Source organism: Pelophylax lessonae (assembly GCF_965119305.1).
Source record: "Pelophylax lessonae genome assembly, chromosome: 8".
NCBI lineage: Eukaryota > Metazoa > Chordata > Amphibia > Anura > Ranidae > Pelophylax > Pelophylax lessonae.
Genome location: NC_138775.1, coordinates 139,730,188 through 139,755,611, shown reverse-complemented (window position 1 = coordinate 139,755,611; position 25,424 = coordinate 139,730,188). Strand labels below are relative to the sequence as shown.

The window sequence follows — 25,424 nt, the reverse complement described above, 5'->3', positions numbered from 1 at the left end:
TCATGATTGTGTCCCACTTGTTGATTCTTCAAAAAATTACAGTTTTATATCTTTATGTTTGAAGCCTGAAATGTGGCAAAAGGTCGAAAAGTTCAAGGGGGCCGAATACTTTCGCAAGGCACTGTACATACACACACATACCGATCTACACACTGTATTGTTCATATATAGTACTGTGCAAGCATTTTAGGCAGTTGTGAAAAAATGCTGTAAATTAAGAATGCTTTCAGAAATAGAAGTGTTAATAGTTTATTGTCATCAATTAACAAAATGGAAACTAAATAAAACCGAAGAGAAATCCAACTGGAAACAATATTGGGCGTGACCATCCTCTGCCTTCAAAACCGCATTAATTTGTCAGGTACACTTGCACATAGTTTTTTAATTAACTTGGCAGGTAGATTGTTCCAAACAAATTTGAGAACTAACCACAGATCTTCTGTGGCTGTAGGCTGCTTCAAATTCTGTCTCTTCATATAATTCCAGACAGACTTGAAGATGTTGAGTTCAGGTCTCAATGGTGTCCAGACTATTACTTCCAGGACTCCTTGTTCTTCTTTACTCTGAAGATAGTTCCAGATGATATTGTCTATATGTTTGGGGTCAGTGCCCTGCTGCAGAATAAATTTGGGGCCAATCACACAGCTCCATGTCATCAAGAACACCACTGATCCTGACCAAATTTCCAATTCCATTTTAAGAAATGCAGACCCAAGCTTCACTTTTGCCTGCCGGCACTCATCCTTGTACCGCTCCTCAGCCCTTCATCAAACAAACTGCCTCCTGCTACAGCCAAATATTTCAAATTCTGACTCATCAATCCAGAACACCTGCTGCCATTTTTCTGTGGCCCAGTTCCTATGTTTTAATGCATAGGACAGGGAAACAAGGCTAAGCAACCTAGCTAGGCATGAAAACACAGGAACTGGGGTGCAGAAAAATGGCTGCAGATGCTCTGGACAAAAAATTTGAAATATTTGGCTGTAGCAAAAAGCTGTTTGTTCGCAAAGGGCTTGAGAGTTGTACAATACAGTAAGTGTATGCAGGGAACAGTGAAGAAGGGTGGAGGTTCCTGCTAAGTTTGGGGCAACGTTTGGAGATTTGGTCAGAAACAATGGTGTCTTCAATGTTGAGAAATACAGGCAGATACTTCTCTATCATGCCATACCATCAGGGAGGTGTGGGGCCCCAAATTTATTCTGCAGCAGGACAACTGCCCCAAACATATAGCCAGTGGGGGGTATGGGACATGGCCGAGTGAAGTCACATACCTAGTAAGCTCTGTCCCTTCCACCGCCCGGCTAATTACACCTTAATTCACACCGTAATGCGCTCAGCTAGAAAACGGGAGACCAAAAGGCACACCAAGAGCTGTTGGGACACCGGGTGAGACGGCCACCCAGGGTGAAATTCGCAGATTCTTCACCGCGCTGCACACGCCATCCCCTGGACACGCCATCCACTGGACACAAGATGGCAGAGCGCTGCCTGCAACACGAGGCACTTCTATCACCGGCCTCCCCTGCTTCCTCCTCAGTATATGAGCCGCCTATGGACACCCCAGCCCTGTTCCAGTCCCTGACGCCAGGCTCCTCACAGGTCCCATTGACTTTAGGGGCAGTGGAGGAACTCTGCTCCCTGCTTCTGTCGCTACCTAGTAAGGATGACCTCCTGGCCCTGCCTAGTAAAGCTGACCTTGAGGCGGTGGTCAGTTGGCTCGAGAAATCGCACAAACAGGAGATGCAGGCGGTTAGAGCGGATGTCGGGGTCTTGACTGACCGGGTCGCCTCGGAAGAAACGGCTGTCATGGATATGCAGCGGCGGATCACCCCCCCTAGAAGCGGGTCAGTCCTCTCACAGAGCTACCAATATTCAATTACAACTGCAGTTGGAGGATTTAGAGGACCGTAACCGGCGCAATAACGTCCGCGGTCTTCCTGAGGCTACAGGCACTGAAGATCTGCCTGCAACGGTATCCGCCATCCTCAGTGGACTCTTAGGGGAAGCCTGCCCACCTAACTTGGAATTTGATCGGGTCCACAGGGCCCTGGGACCGCGATCCGCGGACCCCAACAGGCCCCGCAATGTCCTTTGCAGACTTAACCGCTACCCCCATAAGGAGCTGATCATCCGATCTGCCTGGGACTCTGGATCTATTGATTTTGATGGGGGCTTCCCTGAAGATCCTCCCGGACCTTTCCAAAGCTACCCTCCAATGCAGGGCTCGCCTACGCCCACTGCTTGATCTTGCCCGCCGTGCGGCTCGCGAGTCCCTGTCCCGACACTCCTCCACTTGGCGCACCTGGTAAGCTGACCCGCAGTGCGCCTGAGCAGACTTCCTGCTAATTTAGTTCTCAAGGAGCCTTCGAGTTCCCTCCTTTCTTCTCACTTCCCTTACTCTTCTCTCCTTTCTGTGCTTTCCATTCTCTCTGTTCTAAACCGTCCCTCCCTTAGTCCTCTCTTCGGGCCTCCCTCTCACTTATTCCCCCCCCCCCTTTTTTTCTGTCCGTCTACTCACCCCCTGTGTTCCTCCCCTTATGGATGTACTGAAGGTACTCTTGCTTAATGCCAAGGGGCTCAATGTCCCGGAAAACAGACGTGTTTTGTTGAATGAGTTGCGAAGCCTGAAGTCGGATGTGGCGTTTATACAGGAAACTCACTTTAGGGACGACAAACTCCCAGTCCTTAAGAATAGATACTATCCCAATGTTTGTTTATCATTCGACAAATGTGGCGGCGAAATCTAAAGGGGTCTCCATTCTGCTATCCGCTAGGATTCCCTGTATGCTCACGCAGACACTGACGGATTCTGGGGGTCGTTTTATCTGTGTCAAGGGCCTGGTGAGTGACGTTAAGGTGACCTTCGTGACGATCTATGCACCAAATTAGCGGCAGGACCTGTTTGTTTGTAAAACTATACGACAGATCCTAACCTTCTCAGAGGGCCACCTCATATTAGGCGGTGACTTTAATGTACCCCTTTGCCAGCGGTGGATACTTCCTCGGGTAGCTCCTCGGTTCCCTCTGGCTCTCACAAGCGGATCACCCAGGCTTTTCATGATGCCCAATTGATAGATGTCTAGCGAATTCAACACTCTGGGGAGAGAGACTATACGTACTTTTCTGCGCCCCATAAATCATACTCCAGGATTGACTTCTTCCTTGTCCCCCACTCTCAACTACATGCTGTTTCGGCCTCCACTATTGAACCCATTACATTCTCTGATCATGCCCCGATTACCCTAACCTACGTTTTCTGCACCCCACAAATCCTACTCCAGGATTGACTTCTTCCTTGTCCCCCACTCTCAACTACATGCTGTTTCGGCCTCCACTATTGAATCCATTACATTCTCTGATCATGCCCCGATTACCTTAACCTACGTTCTCGCCGAGATACCTGCCCATGCGACTCGGTTCTGGAGACTTAACGAAAGCCTTCTTCAGACCCCAGAGGTTTTGGCAGATGTCTCAAAGGAGTTAACCGCTTACTTCCAGCTGAATGAGACAGAGGATGGCTACCCAGGTATCCTGTGGGAGGCCCATAAGTGCTCATTAAACATGGCGCTCGCCTTAAGAGAATCAGGTTGGAGAAGACTTCTGCCCTTCTTCAGGAGTTTCATCGGTTGGAGTCCCAACACAAGCGGTCTCCAAGTGTCTTGGTTGAAAGGGAATTGCTGACGCTACGCAGGCAAATAACAGACCTCCAGTTTTACAGGGCTAAAGCGCTACCTTCAGAAGTGCCGCAAACTCCATTATCTCTCGGGTAATAAGTGCAGGAAACCTCCCCATTTAATCTCCCAGACAGGTCAAAAGATTGCTTTACCGAAACATATAGCCGGGGAGGGGGGGGGGGGGGGGATTTGGTAAGTATTACTCTTAGCTGTACAATCTCCTTACCCCCAACCTGCCCCAATCTCAGATTGATTAATATATAACCTCCTCTGACCTCTCCAGACTCCCTGCGGAGGTCTGCGAATCCTTGGAAGCCCCAATTACTATGGATGAACTGCAGACTGCATTGGGATCCTTCAAACTAGGGAAAGCTCCGGGTCCCGGTTTTATTCTACAGTATTACAAATCCTTTTTGCCCATTCTAGGCCCCTATATGTTGAAGTTATTCAATGCCCTGGGGTCATCGTCGTCATCCTTCCCGCGTGACTCGCTGAGGGCGAATATCTCCCTCATCCACAAGGAGGGTAAAGACCCTACAGCATGCGGTAGCTACAGGCCGCTATCTCTATTGAACAGGGACCTGAAACAATTTACAAAAATTCTTTCATCTAGGCTGGCGGGCCATCTTTCGCAATTGATCCATTTGGACCAGGTAGGATTTGTGCCTTCACGGGAAGCGCGTGGCAACACAGTCAAAGTACTGAATTTAATCCACGCAGCGAGTGCATCCCACACGCCTTCCATTTTTTTGAACATCAAACGAGGAGAAAGTTTTTGACCGGGTGAATTGGAACTTTATGTGCTCGGTGCTGCGACATATAGGCCTTGGGGAAACTATGCTGAATTGGATTACACAAATATACTCCGTCCCCACTGCTCAAGTGAAAAGTAATGGGATCCTCTCGGACCCGTTTGCCATCACGAACGGGACCTGGCAGGGCTGCCCCTTGTCCCCCTTGCTTTTTGCGCTTTCCCTGGAACCTTTCCTTTGCAAAGTCCACGCTAATCCCAATATTACCGGTCTACAGTTTGGCGATACCCACTGCAAAGTCTCGGCCTATGCAGACAACCTCCTCTTTTCCCTCACCAACCCGGTTGCTTCTCTACCTAACCTTTTACACAAATTTGAACTGTACGGCCGCTGCTCCAATCTGAAGATCAATTTCAATAAATCGGAGGCTAGGTGGGTCTTCCCCCTGCCCTACTACGACAACTGCAGGAAAGCCTCACGTTTAAATGGACCTCTAAAGCCATTAAATACCTAGGTACCTTCATACCTCTGGACCTTTCCAAACTTTACGAACAGAATTTCCCTCCCCTTCTCCTTCAAATTCATGTTCAACTGGAATCGTAGCATTCTTGACATCACTCCTGGTTTGGGAGGTGCAACCTCTTGAAGATCAGCGTGCTTCCTAGGCTCCTTTATTTGTTCCAAGCTTTGCCGATAACTCTACCTCCTGATTTTTTCAGGCGCACGATATGTTTACAAAATCACATCGGAAACCACGAGTTCATTCCCTTCTCTCTAGACCTAAACAGTGCAGGGGTCTGGCAGTGCCAGACATGCTGAAATATTATCAAGCTGCCCACCTGAGCAGGATAATAGACTGGAGGCGACATCGAGAACATAAATTATGGGGGTCCGGCTTGAGCATTCACTGGTGGATGTCTTCCTTCCTGGAGCGCCATGGTATAGAGCGTCTTTGCCTTGCACGCTCCTGCTATACCCCATAGTGGGCACGACTGTGAAAGTAGTCTCCTCTCTCTGTGTGCAAAATGTCTGTCTCTTCGCCTGTATTACCCTTGTTTCCCATTCTAGCCAATCCGGCCTTCGCCCCGGGCTTGTGGGACCGGGCATTTCTTGATTTGAGAGAGCGGGGTCTCCACCAGGCTTCCCATTTTCTGGTGGGGAATATGTGGTTGTCCCTCTCCCAACTGACAGATGTCCAGGGTCGATTTAGGCTCCCTTTCTGGAGGGCCATTCAGCTCCACCACTATTTACACTCACTCCCGCACCCAGAGGCATATCGTAGGGATTTCACGTTCAAGGAATATTGCACAGGTAAGGGGCCGCTGCCACATCCGCTCTCCAAGACTTAGAAGCTCTTGATCTCCCCGCCGGAGCAGTGTTTCCCCCCGGCTCTGCTGAAAAGGGAGGTGGACTTAGGCCTCACTTTCACGGTGCAACAGAAACAAAACATCTCCCTGCTTTCCTTGAAGTCGTCAGTCTGCACCAAAATACAAGAGACCAACTATAAGATTCTGGTGAGGTGGTATCATGTACCCACTCGACCTCATAAATCTTATCGACAAACTACGGATCTTTGCTGGAGATGCCAGAGGGACCGGGGAACCCTGTTGCACATTTTCTGGGCTTGCCCGAGACTCAGTCAGTACTGGGAGGCTGTTCGGACGCTTGCTAAAGAATTCACTGACAACGAGATACCCGATGATCCGGCTTTCTTTTTACTCCATTTGTCCAACATCCCACTATGGAAAAACAGGAAATCCCTGTTGCGCCACATTCTGAATGCCGCCAAATCCTGTATCCCATTTTTTTGGAAGAAGCAGCACCCTCCGACTATTAGTGACTGCATGCGTATGGTTGAAGAGATCAATAAAATGTAAGACCTCATTCACATGGCTCAACATGATCGGGAAAAATATGATAAAACTTGGCCGATTTGGAACATGTTCATTCTCTTTGACAGGGGACAGAAACTATTGTGCTCCGATGTGGCCCATTGATTAACGTGACCTTCTTCCCCCCTTCTGTTGGCTATCCACTGTGTACCCTCTTTCTCCCTCCCTTGGGTTTCTTTTGTTTCTCTGCTTCACCCCCCTTCCCTTGCGACAGCAGATCTTATACCACCTCCAGTAGATTCCTTAACCGGTCTGGAGAGGGGCGCAGGTTGGACGGGAAAAATCTGTCCTGGGATTCCATATTACACAGATATGAGAAAAGAAATGGATTTTTGTAAAATCTTACCGTAAAATCCTTTTCTCTTAAGCTCATTGACAGACGCAGTCCTCTTGATTAATTATCAAATTGGGTTATACTGCCCTCTACAGGAGTAGGACACTAGGCAGAAGGAAAACGTTCTGGCCACACCTTTGGGGCAGTCCCAGAGGGTATATCCTCTCTCTCCCTGCTACAGGATGTCCGTTATGTCACAAAGCAGTGTCAGAGAATTTAACCCAACCCAACTCAAAAGTAGAGGGGCGGGTACTGCGTCTGTCAATGAGCTTAAGAGAAAAGGATTTTACGGTAAGATTTTACAAAAATCAATTTTTCTCTGTCGCTCATTGACAGACGCAGTCCTCTTGATTAATATCAAATTGGGACGTCCCAAAGCAGTGCCACAAATGAGGGGTGGGATAACAGAAATCAAAATCCAATCTAGAAGGCCCAACCGGTGCCAACTAGAAGTTTTAAAGGCTCATCAGAAAAGGATGAGACAACTGAAAACCCAACAGAAACAAACCCTCGAGGTAGACCAACGGTCTCCTCAAATTGCGGCCTGCAAAACCTTGCGGCCAAAAGAGGTATCCGCCGATGCCAACACATCAACTTTATAAAATTTTGTAAAGGTATGAACCGACGACCAGGTAGCCGCCTTGCAAACCTGGACCACTGACGCCTGATGGCGGAAGGCCCAGGAAGCACTAAGCACCCGAGTGGAGTGCGCCTTAACAGGGAACAGAGGATTCCGACCCTTAATAGAATAAGCCTGTACCACCGTCTGCCTGATCCATTTGGAGATAGTCGCAGCAGATGCAGGCAACCCCTTTTTGGGGCCATCCGTGATTACAAAGTGAATCCGTCTTACGAAACGAGTCCGTAGTTTTCAAGTATACCCTGATTGCCCCAAACCACATCCAAGGAGTGTAACGCAAACTCCCGAGGAGGACTGGGCTTAGGACACAGGGAAGGCAATACAATGTCCTCATTCAGATGAAACTCTGAAACCACTTTAGGAAGGAAGGATGGATTCGGACGAAGAACCACCTTATCCCTATGAACCACCAGATATGGGGAACGACAAGATAATGCGGCCAGTTCTGACACCCTGCATGCAGAAGTAATGGCCACCAAGAAGGCCACCTTCTGGGATAACATAAGCAAGGGAATCTCCCTGATATTTTCAAAGGGAGGTTTCTGAAGAACCGACAACACCAAATTAAGATCCCAGGGCGGAAAGGGCGCGCGCACTGGCGGAACCAAGTGCCGCACCCCCTGGATGAAATTCCGCACCAAGGAATGGGTAGCCAAAGGTTTCTGAAAGAAAATTGCTAACGCTGAAACCTGACCCTTGACAGTACTCAAGGCCAGCTTCTGCTCAACCCCCTGTTGCAGAAAAGCCAAGATTCGGGTCACCGAATAGGCACGTGGAGGAAATCCAAAGGATTCACACCACGCAATATAAGACCTCCATGTGCGATGATGGACCTTTCTGGAAGTCGCTTTCCTTGCTTTAATTAAAGTAGGAATAACTGAAGTTGACAATCCCTTGTCCTTCAGCACCTGAGTCTCAATAGCCGGGCCGTTAAAGCCAGCGATTGTAAAGCAGGCTGGAAGATCGGTCCCTGAGACCGCAGCTCCTCCCTGAGAGGAAGTCTCCAAGGAGCGTCCGCGACCTGCCTGCCCAAGTCGTCGTACCCGGATCGACGAGGCCAGTCCGGAGCTACCAGGATAACTGGAATTCCCTCCACCTCTATCCTGCGAAGAAGTTTCGGCAGCAACTTGAGAGGAGGGAAAACATACAGTAGCTGATACTGTCCCCACGGGGCGACCAGCGCGTCTGCTGCGTCCGCTCGAGGATCTCGGGAGCGGGCTGCAAACCTCCGCACCTTCCTGTTGAGCTGAGCTGCCAACAGATCCACCTCCAGGGTGCCCCAATGAAGGCACGACTGTTGAAATACCTCTGGATGAAGAGGCCATACCCCTTGATACAGAATCTGACGGCTGAGATAATCTGCCTTCCGATTTTCCACCCCCGGAGTGAATACCGCGGAGAGAGCCGGAACAAACCGTTCCGCCCAATGAAGAATGCTGGCCACTTCTATGACTGCCAGGGCACTCTTGGTGCCCCCTTGGTGATTGACATAAGCCACGGCCGTGGCCTTGTCCAACTGGATCCAAACCGGGCTGCCCTGAAGCTGCTCGGTCCAGTAAATCCGACAAAATCTGATCGCTCTCAGTTCCAATACATTTATCGGTGACCTGGATTCTATCGGAAGAGATGACTTCCCCTGGCTGAGCATCGGAGACTGAAGCCACCAGACCAGAGACTCCCTGGTCCGCTCACTCAACCGGATCCGATTGTCCAGAGAATCGGGATTCCGATTCTATTTGAAAAGAATCTCCTTTTGGAGAATTCGGGTATGAGACTGGGCATACGGTACTGCCTCTAAGAAGGCCACCATTAGTCCCAGTATCCTCATGCAAGTCCGAAGGGAAGGCCAGTTGACGGACAGTAACATCCGCATCGTTCAATGACTCTTCCGGAGCTTCTCCGTAAGGAGACACACCCTTGCCAAGGATGTCTCCAAAGTTAGGCCCAGATATGTTCAGATGGACTCCATCTTGAATTCTTGTACCCGGACAAAATGATTGAGTGCTCTTAAGTCCAGAATTGGATGCACCTTGCCCTCTTTTCTGGGTATTGTGAATAGGTTCGAATAGAACCCCTGAAAACGTTCTGCTCAAGGAACGGGAACTCCCGCTCCCTGTTGCATCAAGTCCATTACTGCCCCCCGCAAAGCTTTTAAGTGATCCGGGGATAGTTGAATGTTGGAAGGGAAGAATCGCACCGGTAGAAGTGATCGAAACTCGATCTTGTATCCTGACCATATGACCTCGCGAACCCCTTTGTCCGGGATTCTGGAAAGCCATGGATCCGGAAACCGGTGAAGACGTCCCCCCACCCCAGAGATGGGTGGGGGCGCACCTTCAGGCTGTATTGGTCTTATCTTCAGGTTTGGCTGAGCCGGACCTTTGTTTACCCGACCAGCGCCCTTTGAAACCCCCTGAAGGGGCTTTGGAGGGCTTCCCCTTATCGCCCGCCCCAGCGGAGCGAACAAACTTTTTATGAGCGGAAAAGGAAGGTCCTCGCCTGTTACGAGGTCCTTTACCCTTCGCAGGCTGTGCCAAGAAAGTGCTCTTGCCCCCAGTGAGATCCTTTATAATCTCATCCAAGGTGGCCCCAAACAGGCGATCCCCTTGAAAAGGGAGATTAGCCAAAGCTTTTTTGGAACCTTGATCCGCCGACCAGCACTTTAACCACAACACACGTCTGAGGACCACTGCTGAAACAGATGCACGCCCTAGCAAGGGAGTGGCGTCCAGGGCGGCATCACAGATGAACTGTAGCCCTTGTATAATCTGCTCCAACAAATCTGTTACTGCTGGGGGGATACTTCTCCCCTTTATGTCACGGCGTAACAATTTGGATCATTCTGTCAATGTTTGTGAAACTAAACCAATGGCAACCACTGGCCTCAATGTTGACCCTATCAGGGAAAAAATGGAGCGGGATTCCGCTTCCACTTTTCGATCCACCGGATCCCTAAAGGACGGAGCGTCCTCCAACGGGATAACAGTGGCTTTATTCAGTCTGGAAATCGGTGAGTCCACCACTGGTGGTACCGTCCATTTTTTAAGGAGGGATTCCTCAAACGGATAGCGCCTAGCAATGAGTTTGGAAATAGCAGGGGTTCGTTTCGGACGATCCCATTCTTCTTTAATTAGATTACCAAAACATTTGGGCAAGGGAAAAACCTTCGCCATTTTGGTAGGCTTGCTGGTACCAAAGGGAATTTCAGTGTCCGCTACCTCTGCCGGTGTAACCTCAAGACTTCAGGTTTCCCGGACAGACATGACTAGTGCGTCCACCAATGCTTCTTCTTGCGCTATGGCGGAGGCAGAAACGTCCTCCTCACTGTCTGAGACCGTACCCGAAACAGCGGCCCCAGAAAAGGGACCTGCAACTGCAGTGACAAGCTCAGAATCCGTATCTGAAGTGTCAGATGAAATAGGGGTAGGCGGGGGTCGCTTCCTTGACCCCCGTCCCTGACAGGCCAACTCCACCCAGGATACCAAAGACTCCAGAACTGCTGATAATGCATCAATCACAAGTGGGGCACTAGAGGTTCCTGCGGCCACCTCGAGGGTATCAGGTGGGGATACATGTGTGGCAGGGTCCATGATTAATCCAAGACACTTGCCAGCAAACAAAAAATATTTGCAAAGAAAAAAACTTTTTTTTTCTTATAATCCCCCAGCGCAACAGCGCCCCTCAGTGTTACCTGCTTTGGACCCCACAGAGAGAGAGAGAGAGAGAGAGACCCCAAGGCTCACCACATGATGCACAGAAGTTTCTATCAACCTGCTCTCAGCGCTGTCTCTTACAGACAGGAAGTCTTTTGGCTCGTTTTCCCGGGTAAAGGAGGCGGCTCCGCCCCTTTACACGCCTTTCCGGCACCTCCCATGCTACTCCTCGAGGTAGCTGGTCATCTCCAAAATGGCCGCCCCCATGCTGGAGACACGAGGCTACGCCAAGATGGCGACCTGCGGGAGGATGGCGGCCTGTAGAAAGATGGCTGCGGCCTGCGGAAGGTAGTCATCGGCCTGTGCGGCCTGCGGGAGGATAGCGGTAGTCCAGGCACAGGCATCGGCCTGTATTGCAACCTTATGTATGAGGTAGGATGCTTTCACCCTCTTACATGGCCATCCTAACAGTAATGCCAGCCACTGACTTCAGTCATGGTCCCTTAGTGCCCCTCATATAGTGACTTCCGATAGTCAGCTCCCAAACCAAGCCTCCTGGTTCTTATTCACTAAATCACCCTCAAGAGGGGGATCTGTGTTAAAGGATAGAGGGGGGATCCAGGATCATGAGGGTCCGATCATCCCAGGGAGGGGCCCGCGTCCACCCACAAACGCGTCAGGGGGAGAGGGGGAACATTTTACTCACCATACTGGAACGGGCGGGCGCCAACTCCTGACAGAACCCCTCTCCACCAAGGTGGGGGGGCTGTCGACCAATACGGACGCCGTGACTCAGTTTCAAACTGGTCGTCGGCGTCCCGGCGAGACGTTTAACTCTCAGGGTCAGTCCCCGTCCAGTGGGACTATGTCGCGGCCGACCCAGCGCGGAGCTAGGGCCTGCACGCGCTCGTAGGCTGACTGGGGTGACCACTGGATCTCAACATCCAGCCCGTCGCCCAGTTTCAGCATACTTGCTTGAAGATCTCACAGGAACAACTGGAGAAAAAAGCTGCCTAAAATTTTTTTTCTAAAAAAATCTTGCCAGGACCAAAGATCCCAGCAAGGAACTTAGGTCCTTACTCCTGACTAGACAGAAAAAAACTGACATCCTGTAGCAGGGAGAGAGAGGATATACCCTCTCGGACTGCCCCTAAGGTGTGGCCAGAACGTTTTCCTTCTGCCTAGTGTCCTACTCCTGTAGAGGGCAGTATAACCCAATTTGATATTAATCAAGAGGACTGCGTCTGTCAATGAGCGACAGAGAAAGCAGTGTCACTTTAAAAGTCGCTAAATCTCGATCCCACCGCTAAAATAGCGGTATACCTGATCCCAATCAAATACAAGCCAATAGAGTGGGTGAGTAAAACCTACAGGGGAACCCAGAAAATGTTGCCAGACGCTCAGGAGACTGCCAGCACGATCTTGTGAAAGTAAAATGTTCCTTCACAGGAAATGACCAGCCAGCCTGTCCTAGATAGATTTCTTAAGTTAGATGCTGTTCGCCAGTCCAGCACTGAGGACTACAAGAAAATGTCCACCCCATGCATTACTATGGGGGGAACAACAAAAAATGGCTGCCCATGCAATTCAATGGGAAAATAAAAAAGCATGAATTTACAGCAAAATGGCGCCCCCCCCCCCCCCCCCCACCATGCAGTCTCCTGGACCCCCGAAGGGGTCCCAGACAAGAGGCATCAGAGGGGCCCTAGGAAGGGATCCCACCAGGACAAGGCCACCCCGGAAGTAAAAAGCAAAAAAGAGGCCGTTATTCTCCCCACCCCCCCCCGCCCGAAGGTAGGATCTACTGTGGGTAGGGAAAAAGTGAGCGGAGGGGGTAAGCCTAATATCCCAGAGGCCAGGGGAACAGAGGGAGCCCCGAAGGTCTGACTATTCCAGGGAGGGGGCCCACATCCACCCCAAGACCACCAGAGGATTGGGGGACAGTATTACTCACCATACCACAGTACCAGGTGGGCGCCACTCTGCACAGACAACCTCCCACCTGGTGTGGGGGTGCTGCCAGCCAGGTGGTACGATGCAACTCCGGGCGTTCCAGCAAGACTTGTCCACTCGCAGGCTCGTCCCCATCCATCAGGGCTCTGTCGCGGCGAGGCCTAGTTCTTGACTATAACCTGCTCACGCTCGTTTGCCAGGCTGGGAGACCATAAGGATCTAGACTATCCAGTCCGAAACCACAGCCGGCTGTTGCTTGTAGTTCTCCAGGAACACTAAGCTAGTGAGAAAAAAAAAAAAAATCACAAAATAACAAAAATTTCCCTATTAATAGCGAAGACCGAAGTCCCAGCAGGGAACTAGGTCCTATTCCTAAACTAGGCATTAACAAACTGGCTGCTGTAGCAGAGTGTGTGGTGTTATGCCTGCAGGGACAGCCCTCATATGCGTGGCAAAGCTTTTTCCTGCCTAGTGCCTATTCCTGATTGGAGGAGCATAACCCAATGGTCTAAGAAGATATGGAGCTGTGTCTGTCGAACAATAGAGAAACCTTTCTTTCACTCATGGTTAGTGTTTGGCTAAAGCCATTTATTATCAATCAACTGTGTTTACTCTTTTTAAACCATAAGGACAACAGACAACTCCCCAAATGACCCTGATCAAAAGTTTACATACCCTGGTGATTTTGGCCTGATAACATGCACACAAGTTGACACAAAGTGTTTGAATGGCTATTAAAGGTAACCATCCTCACCTGTGAGCTGTTTGCTTGTAATTAGTTTGTGTAAAAAAGATCAATGAGTTTCTGGACTCCTCACAGACCCTTGCATCTTTCATCCAGTGCTGCACTGATGTTTCTGGATTCTGAGTCAAAGGGAAAGCAAAAGAAAAGGATCTGCAGGAAAAGGCAATTGGAACTGTATAAAACAGGAAAGGGATATAAAAAGATATTCAAGGAATTGAGAGTATCAGTGTTCCAACTCTAATCAAGAAGAGGAAAATGAAGGGTTTCTACTGAAACCAAACCACGGCCAGGTAGATCAACGAAAGTTTCAGCCACAACTGCCAGGAAAATTGTTTGGGATGCAAAGAAAAACAAACAAATGACAGGACTCTGAAAACATGTGGTTTGGCTGTTTCAATATGCACAATAAGTCTCGGTTCACACTTGTGCGATGCGGGAAGGCTGCGAATTTGCAGCCTGTTCCTGCAAACGCACCTCTGGCAGTTCACACAGCCATATGCGATACGCAGGGGGTGTCAATTAAATGTTAACGACACCCCCAGTTTGATCGCATACCGCAGTGCGATCTGACAGTTCGCACAGGAACGGATCGCACAAGTGTGAACCACTGTGCGATGCGATCCTGATGCGGCTGGAAAAAAGGGTCATGTGCGTGTTTGGTGCGGATACAGTGCGAATTCAGCCATACAAAGTGTATGGCTGAATTCGCATCCGCTCATCCGATCGCATGTAATGGAGAGGTGGGCTCCGAATTACATGCGATCGCCGCACTCGCACAAATGTCAACCGGCCCTAAAGGAGGCACTTGAAGAAAGATGGGCTGCATGGTTGAGTCTCCAGAAGAAAGCCATTACTATGCAAATGCCACAAAGTATCCCGATTACAATACGCCAAACAGCACAGAGCCAAGCCTCAAACCTTCTGGCACAAAGTCATTTGGAGTGATGAGACCAAAATTAAGCTTTTAGGCCACAACCATAAACGCTACATTTGGAGAAGAGTCAACAAGGCCTATGATTGCACCACACCATTCCTAGTGTGAAACACGGAAGTGGATCGCTGATGTTTTCGGGATGTGTGAGCTACAAAAAGGCACAGGAAATGTGGTCACAATTGATGGCAAGATGAATGCAGTATGTTATCAAAAAATACTGGATGAAAATTTGCATTCATCAGCCGGGAAGCTGCGCATGGGACATACTTGGACATTCAAAATGACAATGATCCTAAACACAAGGCCAAGTCGACCTGTCTTTTGCTACAGCAGAATAAAGTGAAGGTTCTGGAGTGGCCATCTCAGTAGTCTCCTGACCACAATATCATTGAGCCACTCTGGGGAGATCTCAAAAACGTGCAGTTCATGCAAGACACCCCAAGAATTTACAGGAACTGGAGGCTTTTTGCCAGGAAGAATGGGCAGCTTTACCATCTGAGAAGATAAAGGGCCTCATCCACAAAAGACTTCAAGCGGTCATTGATGTTAAAGGGGGCAATACGCGGTATTAAGAACTGGTGTATGTAAACTTTTGATCAGGGTCATTTGGGTAGTTTCTGTTGTCATGATATAAAAAGAGTGGATTGATAATAAATGGCTTCAGCCAAACACTAAGCATGAGTGAAAAAAGTTTTTTGTTATCATTCATACTCTGAAAAATGGCCAAGAAATCAAATTATGCCAGGGTATGTAAACGTATGAGCACAACTGTATACAAGCTGTACACTCACTACTTTACATTGTAGCAAAGTGTAATTTCTTCAGTGTTGTCACATGAAACGATATAATAAAATATTTACAAAAATATGAGAGGTGTACTCACTTTTGTGAGATACTGTATTAAAATTATATTATATTATATTATATATATACATACATATATACACACACACACACACACACACACACACACACACACTTGACAGTATTAATTTTAAATATTTAAAGGCCATACCTGGGAAACCTGGAAACTGGCCACCTGCTTGATGCCTGGCTTCTTCCTCCTGTTGGCATAAAGAAAACAAATATTTATTTATATTTTCATGGCCAAACCATTCCCATAGGCAAGTGGGATGGCTGGAAAAAAGCTAATGCATAGGAATGAATAGGACTGTGTTGTGTGAAGGAAGGGATATGGTAGGGAGATTTGTTGCTGAAAAGGCTGTGCAGTGCGGGGCAGAACTCTGCATAGTGATAAAGGGGAGAGAGGTAAATAATTTAACCACTTGCCTACAGTGCACTTTCACCCCCTTCCTGCCCAGACCGATTTTCAGCTTTCAGCGCTCTCACACTTTGAATGACAATTACTCAGTCATGCAACACTGTACCCATAAAAAAATTTGTGTCCTTTTTTTCACACAAATAGAGTTTCTTTTGATGGCATTTAATCACTACTGGGTTTATTTTTTGTGCTATAAATAAAAAAAGACTGAAAATATTGTGAAAAAAAATTGGATTTTTGTAAGATCTTACCGTAAAATCCTTTTCTCTTAGCTCATTGACAGACGTAGTCCTCTTTGATTCACATCAATAGGGTTATGCTGCCCTCTACAGGAGTAGGACTAGGCAGAAAGAAAACGTTCTGGCCACACCCTAGGGGCAGTCCCAGAGGGTATATCCTCTTCCTGTCTGCTACAGGAAATCAGTTCTGTCACAAAGCAGTGTCAGAGAATTTAACCCAACCCAACTCAATGATAGAGGGGCGGGTACTACGTCTGTCAATGAGCTAAGAGAAAAGGATTTTACGGTAAGATCTTACAAAAATCCAATTTTCTCTGTCGCTCATTGACAGACGTAGTCCTCTTTGATTCACATCAATAGGGAAGTCCCAAAGAAGTGCCACAAATGAGGGGTGGGATTGACAGAAATCAAAATCCAATCTAGAAGGCCCAACCGGAGCCAACCAGAAGTATCAAGGGACTCATCGAGCAAACAGATGAGACCTACCCAACAAACCCTCGAGGTAGACCAACAGTCTCCTCAAACAGCGGCCTGCAGGAACCTTGCGGCCAAAAGAGGCATCTGACGATGCCCCTTACATAAACCTTATACAATATTGTAAAGGTATGAACCGACGACCAAGTAGTCGCCTTGAAAACCTGAACCACTGACGCCTGATGGCGGAAGGCCCAGGAAACACTAAGCGCCCGAGTAGAATGCGCCTTAACAGGGAACGGGGGATCCCAACCCTTAGATAGAATAAGCCTATACCACCGTCTGTCTGATCCATCTAAAGATGGTCGCGGCAGAAACAGGCAACCCCTTCTTAGGGCCATCCGTGATCACAAACAGTGAATCCGTCTTACAAATTGAATCCGTAGTATTCAAATATATCCTGATCGCCCGAACTGCATCCAAGGAATGCAACGCAAATTCTCGAGGATGATTGGGCTTAGGACATAGGAAGGACAATACAATGTCCTCATTCAAATGAAACCACCTTAGGAAGGAAGGATGGATTCGGATGAAGAACAACCTTATCCCTATGAACCACCAGATATGGGGAACAACAGGATAATGCAGCCAGTTCTGACACCCTGCGTGCAGAAGTGATAGCCACCAAGAAGGCCACCTTCTGGGATAAAGTAAGCAAGGGAATCTCCCTGATATTTTCAAAGAGAGGTTTCTGAAGAACCGACAGCACCAAATTAAGATCCCAGGGTGGTAACGGCGCGCGCACTGGCGGAGCCAGGTGTCGCACCCCCTGGATGAAATTCCGCACCAAGGAATGAGTAGCCAAAAACTTCTGAAAGAAGATAGCTAATGCTGAAAACAAGACCCTTGATAACACTCAAGGCCAGCTTCTGCTCAACTCTCTGTTGCAGAAAAACCAATATTCGGGCCACCGAATAAGAACGTGGAGGGAACCCAACACCACGCAATATAAGACTTCCATGTGCGATGATAAATCTTTCTGGAAGTCGCTTTCCTTGCTTTAACTAGAGCAGGAATAACTGAAGCTGACAATCCCTTGTCCTTCAGCACCTGGGTCTCAATAGCCAGGCCGTTAAAACCAGCGATCGTAAAGTAGGATGGAAGATTGGTCGCTGCGACAGCAGATCCTCCCTAAGAGGAAGTCGCCAAGGAACGTCTGCGACCAGCCTGACCAGGTCGGCGTACCAGGCCCGACTAGGCCAGTCCTGATCTACCAGGATAACTGGGATTCCCTCCACCTCTATCCTGCGAAGAAGCTTCGGCAGTAACTTGAGAGGAGGGAAGTAGCTGATACTGCCCCCACGGGGCGATCAGCATGTCTGCGGTGTCTGCTAGAGGATCGTGGGAGCGAGCCACAAACCTCCGCACTTTCCTGTTGAGCTGAGATGCCAACAGCTCCCATTCGGGGTGCCCCAACGGAGGCACAGTTGGTGGAATATCCCTGGATGAAGAGATCATTCCCCTTGATCCAGAATCTGACGGCTGAGATAATCTGCCTGCCAATTCACCCCCGGAATGAATACCGCAGAGAGAGCTGGAACAATCGTTCCGCCCAACGAAGAATGCTGGCCACTTCTATGGCCGCCAGGACACTCCTGGTGCCCCTTTGATGATTGACATAAGCCACTGCTGTGGCATTGTCCGACTGGATCCGAACCGGGCTGCCCTGGAGCTGCTCGGTCCAGTGAATCAGACAAAGTCTGATCGCTCTCAGTTTCAATACATTTATCGGTAACCTGGACTCTTCCAGGGACCAAAGCCCCTGAGCCGAGAATTTCTCCTCACCCGGATAGACTGGCATCCGTGGTGATAAGCGTCCAAATATTGGTAGGAATGACTTCCCCTTGCTGAGCATCGGAGACCGAAGCCACCAGACCAGGGACTCCCTGGTCCGCTCGCTCAGCCGGATCCGATTGTCCAGGGAATCTGGATTCCGGTTACACTTGAGAAGAATCTCTCCTTGAAAGATTCGGGTATGGGACTGGGCAAATGGTACTGCTTCAAAGGAAGCCACCCTCAAACCCAGGACCCTCATGCAAGCCTGGATGTGTCTAAAATTAGACCCAAATATTCCAGCCTCCTGGTGGGAACCAAAGATGACTTCTGCAGGTTCACCAGCCACCCGAACTCTTGCAAAAGAGGTCATGGTGATCTCTAAGTTTAGTAATAGAGCCGCACGGAGCAGAAGATCGTCTAGGTGACCTACAATCGATATGTCCCGTTGTCGTAACAACGCCAAGACTGGGGCCAACACCTTTGTGAAGACCCGGAGAGTCGAGGCGAGACCAAAGAGTAACGCCACAAACTGATAATGGTACTCTTCTACAGAAAAACGCAGGAAACGCTGATGTCCTGCATAAATAAGAAAGTGAAGATAGGCATCCTAGATGTCTATGGACGCCAGAAAATCCCCCTGACGCAGGGAGGCCGCTACTGTGCGAATGGACTCCATCTTGAATTTTTGTACCCTGACAAAAAAGATTGAATGCTCTTAAGTCCAGAATTGGACGCACCTTGTCCACTTTTCTGGGTATTGTGAAAAGGTTCGAATAGAACCCTTGAAATGCTCTGTCCAAGGAACGTGGACCACCACTCCTTGTTGCATTAAATCCGTGACTGCCCCCCGTAAGCTCTTAAGCGATCCGGGGATAGTCGAACATTGAAAAGGAAGAATCGCACTGGGAGAGATTGACATACAATCTTGTAACCTGACCGTATGACCTCGCAAACTATTTGTCCGAGGTTCTGGAAAGCCATGGATCCGGAAACCGGCGAAGACTTCCCCCTACCCCAGCTATGGGCGGGGGCGCACCTTCAGGCTTTAGTAGTCTTATCTTCAGGTCTGGAAGAGCCGGGCTTTTGCTTGCCCGACCAACGCCCCTTAAAAAAACCTCCCGAAGGAGTTTTGGAGGACTTTGCTTTTTTTCGCCCGTGGGGCGAAAAAACTTTTTATGAGCGGAAAAAGAAGGCGCCCGTCTCTGACGGGATCCGTTACCCTTAGTACTTTGTGGCAAGAAAGTGCTCTTTCCTCTAGTGAGATCCTAAATAATCTCATCTAAATTGGCCCCAAGATAGGCGCACACCCTGAAAAGGGAGATTTAACCAAAGCTTCCTTGGAGCCTTGGTCTGCCGACCAATATTTTAGTCACAGTGTACGCCTGAGGACCACTGCTGAAACTGATGCTCGCCCCAATAGTGGAGTGGCGTCTAGTGCAACGTCGCAGACAAACTGTAACTCTTGTATCATCTGTTCCACCAGATCTGATACCGCCTGGGGGATCTCTCTCCCCTCTAAGCCACTTGGTCCATTCTAGACCAATAGCAATTACTGGTCTGAAAGCTGACCCAATTAGGGAAAAGATGGCGCGAGACACAGCTTCCACCTTACGATCATCTTTAAAGGATGGAGCATCCTCCAATAGGATAACCGTAGCTCCACCACAGATGGTACTATCCATCTCTTGAGGAATGATTCCTCGAACGGATAACGCCTATTAATGCGTTTAGGAAATAGTAGGGGCTCGTCTTGGATGACCCCATTCCTCCTTAGTTACATTACCGAAACACTTGGGTAAGGGAAATACTTTCGCCATTTTGGTGCGTTTATTAGTACCAAATGGGATCTCCGTATCAGCTACTTCTGATGGTGTAACCTCCGAACAGATACACTTAATGCGTTACTAACGCTTCCTCTCGGGCTATGGTAGATGCCGAAACATCTTCCTCACTGTCTGAAGAGACAGTACCCGAGTCACAAACCCCAGATGAGGTACCTGCAACTGCAGGGATAGGCTCAGACTCTGAATCTGAAGTTTCAGATGAAAATGGGGGTAGGTGGGGGTCGCTTCCTTGCGCCCTGTCCCTGACAAGCCAATTCCACCCGGGATAGACAAAAAAGTTTCCAAAACTGCTGACAATGACTCACTATTAAGTGGGGAACTGGAGGGTCCTGCAGCCACTTCGAGGGGATCAGGTGGAGATACATGTGTGGCAGGGTCCATGTTAATCCAGGACACTTTGCCAGTAAAAAAGAAAAAAAAAAATTTTTTTTTTAAATAAATAAAAAAATACCTTTTTTAATTCACCAGCGCAATAGCGCCCCTCAGCGTACCTGCTTTGGACCCCCACAGAGAGAGAGAGACCCCAAGGGCTCACCACCAGATGCAAAGAAGTTTCTTATTAAAACTGCTGTCAGCGTTGTCTTGTGCAGACTGGGAAGTCTTGCACTAGGTTTCCCGGGTGAAAGGAAGTGGCTCTGCCCCCTGTGTACGCCTTCCGGCGTTCCCAGCTGCTCCTCGAGGTTTGCTGGGCACATCAAACATGGCCGCCCCATGAAGGAGACAATAGGCTACGAAAAAATGGCGGCCTGCGTGACCTGCGGGCGGCTTGTGTAGACAATGCAGACATGCGGTCTACAACAAAATGGCGGCGGACTGCCGATCTAGCGTGGCTCCTCCAGTACAGCGGCCTGCATGCTTTGAAAACAGCTGATGGCGGCCTGTCGGCCTGCGGGAGTATGGCGATCTAAGGTAGGCTATACCTCCTATGTGTTTACTATAGCAAATCGAACTCGGCTTCCTTGCTAGAGAACCCAAGGCTTGCTGAAGTATCAGCTCCCAAACCAAGCCTGCTGGAGTGTCAGCTCCTAAACCAAGGTTGCTAGAGTGTCAGCTCCCAAACCGAGGTTTGTTTAAAGTGTTAGCTCCCAAACCAGATCACACTATCACAGGGGATATGTGAACATGTCATAGGCTACAAGGGGGAACTTTAATGTCAGAAAGGATCCGACCATACACAGAGGGGCCCGTATCCCAAAGACCCCACAGGGGGGAAGGGGGAACATTTACTCACCATACCGGCTGACTGCACCCTCTCTTCACAGTACCCTCTCCACCGGGGTGGGGGGCTGTCGACCAATACAGACGCCTTGACTCTCTGGTTCCTGGCGTCCAAGCGAGACGTTTAACTCGCAGGGTCAGTCCCCCAATGGGACTATGTCGCGGCCGACCCAGCGCGGGGCTATGGTCTGCACGCGCTTGTAGGCTGAACCGGGGTGACCACTGGATCTCAACATCCAGCGTCGCCTGGCCCCGCATACTTACTTGAATGTGTCGCGGCCGACCCAGCGCGGAGCTATGGTCTGCGCGCGCTCGTAGGCCGGCTGGGGTGACCACTGGATCTCAACATCCAGCCCGTCGCCCAGATCCGGCGTGATTTGCTTGAAGATCTCACAGGAAAAACTGGAGACAAAAAACTACCTAAAAAGGAAAATTTTTTTCTAAAAAATCTTGCCAGGACCAGAGATCCCAGCAAGGAACTTAGGTCCTTACTCCTGACTAGACAGAAAAAAACTGATTTCCTGTAGCAGACAGGAAGAGGATATACCCTCTGGGACTGCCCCTAGGGTGTGGCCAGAATGTTTTCTTTCTGCCTAGTCCTACTCCTGTAGAGGGCAGCATAACCCTATTGATGTGAATCAAAGAGGACTACGTCTGTCAATGAGCGACAGAGAAACGCATTTTTCTTTGTTTCTCTCATAAAATTTTGCAAATTAGTAATTTTTCTTCACAAATTTTGGCCAAAATTTATACTGCTACTTATCTTTGGTAAAAATAACCCAAATAAGTGTATATTTGGTCTTTGTGAAAGTTATAGAGTCCACAAGCTATGGTGCTATTCATTGAAAATTGATCACACCTGATGTACTGAAGGCCTATCTAATTTCTTGAGACACTTTAGTCAGGAAAGTACAAATACCCCCAAATGACCCCTTTTTGGAAAGTAGGCATTCCAATGTATTTAATAAGGGGCATGGTGAGTTTTTTGAAGTTGTAATTTTTCCCCACAATTCTTTGAAAAATGAAGGAAGGTTTTTTTTTTTTATATTTTTTACAAATTGACGTATTAACAGGTTATTTCTCTCACACAGCATATGTATACTTGCAACTACACCCCAAAACACATTCTACTACTCCTCCCGAGTATGGCGATGCCACATGTGTGAGACTTTTTCACAGCCTGGCCACATACAGAGGCCTAACATCCAAGTAGCACCGGCCGGCATTCTAGGAGCATAAATTACACATATAATTTCCTGACAACCTATCGCACTTTTGAAGGCCCTGGAGCACCAGGACAATGGAAACCCCCATAAAATGACCCCATTTTGGAAAGCAAACACCCCAACGTATAATTTTTGAGGCATAATGAGTCTTTTGAACATGTCATTTTTTTCCACAAGTTTTTGGAAACTGTGGAAAGAAAATGAAAATGCATTTTTTTTTTTTTTTTTTTACACAAAGTTGTCCATTTATGAAATATTTCCAACACATAGCATGTACATAGAAAAAATTGCACCCCAAAATACATTCTGCTATTCCTCCTGAGTATGGCGATACTACATGTGTAAAACTTTTACACAGCCTAGCCACATACAGAGGCCCAACATCCAAGTAGCACTTTACACAAAGTTGTCCATTTATCCACTTTTAAGACTGGGCCTATTTTTGACACTTGGTGTTTACAAGCTAAAATCATTTTTTTGCTAGAAAAGTACTTAGAACCCCCAAACATTATACATTTTTTTTAAGCAGAGACCCTAGAGAATAAAATGGAGATCGTTGCAATATTTTTTATCACACCATATTTATATAGTCTTCCAAATGCAATTTTTTTGAAAAATATTCACTTTTTTGAATTAAAATATAAGAAAACAGTAAATTTAGCCCAATTTTTGTGAAAGATAATGTTACGCTGAGTAATTAGATACCCAACATGTCATGCTTCAAAATAGCGCCAAACATTGGTAGTTAAAAATCCCATAGGCAACATTTTAAAAATTTCTACAGGTTACTAGCTTAGAGTTACAGAGGAGGTCTAGGGCTCAAATTATTGCTCTCATCAGTCATGGAGAGGACCTGAAGGGCCTCCTCGCTGCTGTACATCCTTTTTGACATGCTGGCTGTGATGGGCTGTGCGACGGGTGACGGTTGACTGCGGATGATCACTGATGGGTGGCAGGTGACTGATAGGTGGCAGGTGACGGTCACTGATGGGGTGACAGGTGACATTGACTGATGGGGTGACAGGTGACGGTGACTGATGGGGTGACAGGTGATGGTCACCGATGGGTGACAGGTGACGTGCGATGGTGCACGGCGGTACTGATGGCAGTCTCTGGCGACAGGTGAACTTTAGGCTACGTTCACACATGTGAGCGTAGCGATCGCAGGCAGAATCACTGCGATTCTGCCCGTGATCAGGAAATCATTGCAAATCGCGGGGCGCCTGTGCGTTGCCCGTGATTTGCAATAGCACCCCAAATGCTGTGCGATGTTGCAGCGATTTCCGCATGACGCCCCAAAGAAACTTTTGTACCTTTTTTGGGCGTCATGCGTCATTTGCGCGATGTTACCGCGATTCGGCAGGCGGAAATCGCGGCAACATCGCACAGCGTTTGGGGTGCTATTGCAAATCACAGGCAACGCACAGGCGTCCCGCGATTTGCAATGATTACCGGATCGCGGGCAGAATCGATGTGATTCTGCCCGCGAACGCTACGCTCACATGTTAACGTAGCATTATGGGTGTCAATTTCTGGGCGCTGATGAGGTGACTGTTGGGTGACAGGTGCAACTGGGGGGGGGGGGGCTGAGGACTGTGTGGGGACCTTTATTTTTGTGCTTTTACTTTTACAGGTACACAGAGCAGTAACTCACTGTTTCTGGCTCTGCTCTCCTCACACTGGAAACTGTAACTGCTCTGTGTTTACATTTTGTGATCGGCTGTGAATATAGTGACTGTTTACTACTGCCGGTGACTAGCTGTGTTCCTAGGGAACACAGAGCCACCGACATGACCGCGCTGCGCGCTCCCGATCGTGCATACGCGGTCCTCTTCTGGGCTCCTCTATTGTGATCGGCTGTGTGATAGATCACAGCCGATCACGTGGGAAACAGCCATGCCCATTGGCTGTTTCCCCCCTGCCGGTGATGGGCTGTGTCCCGGGGACACGCCGACACCGGCAGTGCAGTGCACGATCGCGCGCCTGCCCTGCCTGAATGGACCGCCGTCATATGACGGCGGCTAAGAACAATGGTCGCACCGCTCCGCCGTAATATGACGGCGGGCGGCAAGTGGTTAAATGGCAGGCTGCAGTTGGGAGCTTTAATTATTCAAATTAACTTCCTAATCGGAGACCAGCACTTGAGCCAAAAGAGATGATGAAGGACCACTGCCAAAACAGAGGCGAGCCATCGGGGAGCCGCATCCAAAGAGGCATCACCGATAAACTGCAGCCCCTGGACCAGCTGGTCGACAAAGCTCGACAAAGGCAGGGGGAAGCTGTTCCCCCCTCAAATCACAGCGTAAGAGCTTAGCCCACTCAGTCAGAGTTTGCGACACTAGGACAATGGTGAATACCGTGCTCATTGCCAAACCAGCCAGAGTGTACATATTGCAGGCAACAGCCTCCGCCTTCCGGTCAGCCGGCTCCTTATCAGGAGGAATCAGGGTTGCCTTGTTTAATCTGGAAACTGAAGGGTCCATTTAAGAAGGGACTCCTCATAGGAGTAACGCCTAGTAAAGCGCTTAGGAACACCAAGGGGACGCTTTGTCATCCCCAATCTTTAGCGACAATTCCGTCAAGATAGGCAGGGAAAGGTAACACCTTTGCCGCTCTGGATGGCTTGTGAGTATCAAAGGGTGCCTGCGCCTCTGTCGCCGCTTGGGCCGCGTCCTCCATCTTTAGGGTCTCGCACACAGATTCAATCAGTGTATCCACCAGCGCCTTTTCGTTTGCGGTCACAGATGGAGGAATCATCCTCACTATCAGGGGATTTCAGGCGCGTGGT

General features: G+C 48.8%; 1 protein-coding gene across 1 annotated transcript in view; it reads right to left on the bottom strand.

The window, feature by feature from the left end:
- Positions 1 to 25,424, bottom strand: part of ST13 (ST13 Hsp70 interacting protein) — a 214,501-nt gene that overhangs the window by 24,198 nt on the left and 164,879 nt on the right. The window contains exon 10 of the mRNA XM_082264769.1: positions 15,593 to 15,641. Coding sequence (XP_082120895.1) covers positions 15,593 to 15,641 — 49 coding nt within the window. The remainder of the gene's footprint in view (positions 1 to 15,592; positions 15,642 to 25,424) is intronic.